Source organism: Sinocyclocheilus grahami, unplaced genomic scaffold (genome assembly GCF_001515645.1).
Source record: "Sinocyclocheilus grahami isolate Dianchi unplaced genomic scaffold, SAMN03320097.WGS_v1.1 scaffold26169.1, whole genome shotgun sequence".
In the NCBI taxonomy this organism is placed as follows: domain Eukaryota; kingdom Metazoa; phylum Chordata; class Actinopteri; order Cypriniformes; family Cyprinidae; genus Sinocyclocheilus; species Sinocyclocheilus grahami.
Genome location: NW_015520012.1, coordinates 1 through 2,672, shown reverse-complemented (window position 1 = coordinate 2,672; position 2,672 = coordinate 1). Strand labels below are relative to the sequence as shown.

At 35.1% G+C, this 2,672-nt stretch overlaps 1 protein-coding gene across 1 annotated transcript; it reads right to left on the bottom strand.

The window, feature by feature from the left end:
* Positions 1 to 1,807: 1,807 nt before the first annotated feature.
* Positions 1,808 to 2,653, bottom strand: LOC107580165 (peripheral plasma membrane protein CASK-like). Its single transcript, XM_016265904.1, has 2 exons — positions 2,297 to 2,653; positions 1,808 to 2,109 (listed from the first exon to the last, which is right to left on the bottom strand). Exons 1-2 carry the CDS (start codon positions 2,644 to 2,646, stop codon positions 1,863 to 1,865), a joined length of 597 nt encoding a protein of 198 aa, XP_016121390.1. The 5' UTR covers positions 2,647 to 2,653; the 3' UTR covers positions 1,808 to 1,862.
* Positions 2,654 to 2,672: the final 19 nt, after the last annotated feature.

Sequence of the window (2,672 nt, the reverse complement as noted above, 5' to 3'; positions counted from 1 at the left end):
TTCTGAATATCTGACAACAGTAATGATGTAGAAAAAAAATAAAACCGAAATTGTAGAATTTGATCGTCAACAAAAGCAAATTTTTCATGTGGATGTCTGTAGAATAAATTTACATGGCACCTCAGCGTTAAAACTCATGCATTCAGATGCAGATTTAGTAGAGAAGCAAGTTCTGTGATCCTACGAACTCGGGAATGTGCTGCTCACGTGCTCAGTCACATGGTTGTAAATAAAATGTCATTCTGCTGTAAATAAAATGTCATATGCTCAGAAAAATGAGAATAAATTCAGATTTAATAATATCCTATTATTTGATTATTAAATCTCCAGTATAAAAATCTGAAAATAGACACTATAGTTAAAATGGTTTTCTGTCTTGCATTTATCTCTCAAAATGATGGATGTCATTAAAAATGTGGAGATTAGCAGAAATAACTTATTGCAACCTCATATTTATGTAAGGTAAACATAACGCTGCTAGGTTTATATTTTTATGCATATAGTTGTATATAATACATATTTTAAAATTGTATTGCATGCCTGTTGCTGCCATAAGGACCAAATCAAATGTTTACGTGCTTTTCTTTTTTTTTCTATTTGTTCTTAACAGCTGCCACTCGCTATGGTGGAGCATTTATGAAATATTGTTCTTGTATACTTTCAAGCATTTCAGTAATAAATATGCATGCAAATTACAGGGAAGTGCAACAGTTACTGTACGGTATTCGGCAGTGGTCAAAAAGGATTTAAACATTGAATTTTGAATCAATTTCTTGAGATGTGGATTTGGACAGCAATTAAATTGCCACACGACCTTCTATTTCAGCCGGCGATTTTTTTACACAGGTGGTGGAAGAAAAACACAGACATTCTGGATTTGGATGGCAATAAAATCACCGACTAACCCCTGTAAATGTTGAAAATAGCTTACGTCCCCATGAGAAACAATTACCGTCTGAATTGGGCTAAAGAGTAGAATTTACCAGGTACTTCTATAAAGCGGATCTTGTATGAGTTATGGTCTCTTTTTTATTACTTTATTTTGTTTTGATATGTTTGTCAGTAAGAGACTGAAAAAAGCCAACCCTGTTCCTATGGTTTTTGTGTAGTAAACAACTGAAAATTTAAAAGTAGATATTTCAATTAATTCAAATACCAGCATTAAATTCTCTTTTTAAAAGAGTGTAATGTCAACTTGAGCACAATAGTTACAAATGTCAAATTAAATGGAAAAACTGAAAATCCTTTTGAAGACAAACACTACTGCTCAAAAGTTTGGGGGACAGTAAGATTTTTTTTAATGGTTTTGATTTTCATAAGTCTCTTCATCCATAAAATACAGTAAAAACAGTAATTTTGTGAAATATTATTACAATTTTCTAATTTAACATATTTTCCAGGATTCTGATTGTTTCTGTCTGAAAGTTCAAAAGAACCACATTTATGTGAAATAGAAAAATATTAGTTTTTTTAATCTTACTGACCCCAAACTTTAGAATATACTTTGTAAATACTGTACATCTCAAGCTAAATACATTTTAATATATAATATAAAACAATATATGACATATATTGTATAATTATGACAATGTTTTTCTTTACTTAAGATGGCACAATGCAACATTTATCTGATAGAATGATTAAAATCTTACAAAATGTACTTCTCAAACTAGAAAAGGCAGCCATTTTATGAATGACCCTTTTGCATTTCCTACACTTGTCTGTACAAACATTTGCTAAAAAGGCAGTAACGTTCTTAAAAGTGAATGTTTATCGCTAATCAATAATTGTGTACATCTCCCTGGGAGCCGCTATTTTTGTGTGACATCATACACCCACATCAGTAAACTTACTATTTGATTTTACTCTTGCTTATGGGGCACATAAAGATTACTAATCAGATCACTAATAAGAAAGAGCTGATTGACCAGTATGTAGCTGGTGCCTGTATGAACAGAGAGGAAAGGTGCAGAAAACCCATCGGAAACTCTACCTGCGTTGTGCTTTGCTAGGTATTTGTCTTTGTACTGCTTTTTTTTCTTGCCAAACCAAGTACAGCTTGCCTGCTGTTCTTGCTTGGTTTTCTCCATGGCTATACAAGCCACCCTCCTAGAACAAAACAAACAAAAGATCAATTAGATTAACATTAGCGTGCAGCATATCTGTTAGCCTTGATGATAGTACATCTTTGAGTACTTTTAAATTGTATTGAGAGCCACTTGCGTTGTACTGTATCTTCTTTCCCTCTACCCTCAGCAACAGCCAATCACAATCTTCTGGAAAGAACCAAACTCACCACTCCTGAAGTTCAGGTGAGGGAATCAGTCCCGCCGTGCCATTCTTGGTGTTTTCCAGCTTGCCTTGCCACCAGTTATGGTCATCTTTGCTGATAATCTGGATTATGTCACCCACCCTGAAGCGAATCCCTGCCTCTTTACAGGGGATGAGGTCATCCTTCACCGGATCATACTCAAACTGTGCCCGTACAAAGATCTGAGAAGAGACATGGTCAGTGGAAGTCAGAAATGCCCTACAGTGACACAGACATCGCAAAGGAAAGGACTGACTGATAGAGGTCAGTGTACAAGAGGAGGTCAAGGTACAGCTGCAGGTCAGGGTACAAGTTTTGGTTGCAATGAGAAGCATGCGTGGCTGAAGCAGCACGCTATGAA

Coding starts and splice junctions, on each gene's coding strand:
- LOC107580165 (XM_016265904.1), bottom strand. CDS start 2,646: ATGCTTCTCATTGCAACCAAAACTTGTACCCTGACCTGCAGCTGTACC. Junction 2,110..2,296: donor TCACCTGAACTTCAGGAGTG/GTGAGTTTGGTT, acceptor GTTTTGTTCTAG/GAGGGTGGCTTGTATAGCCA.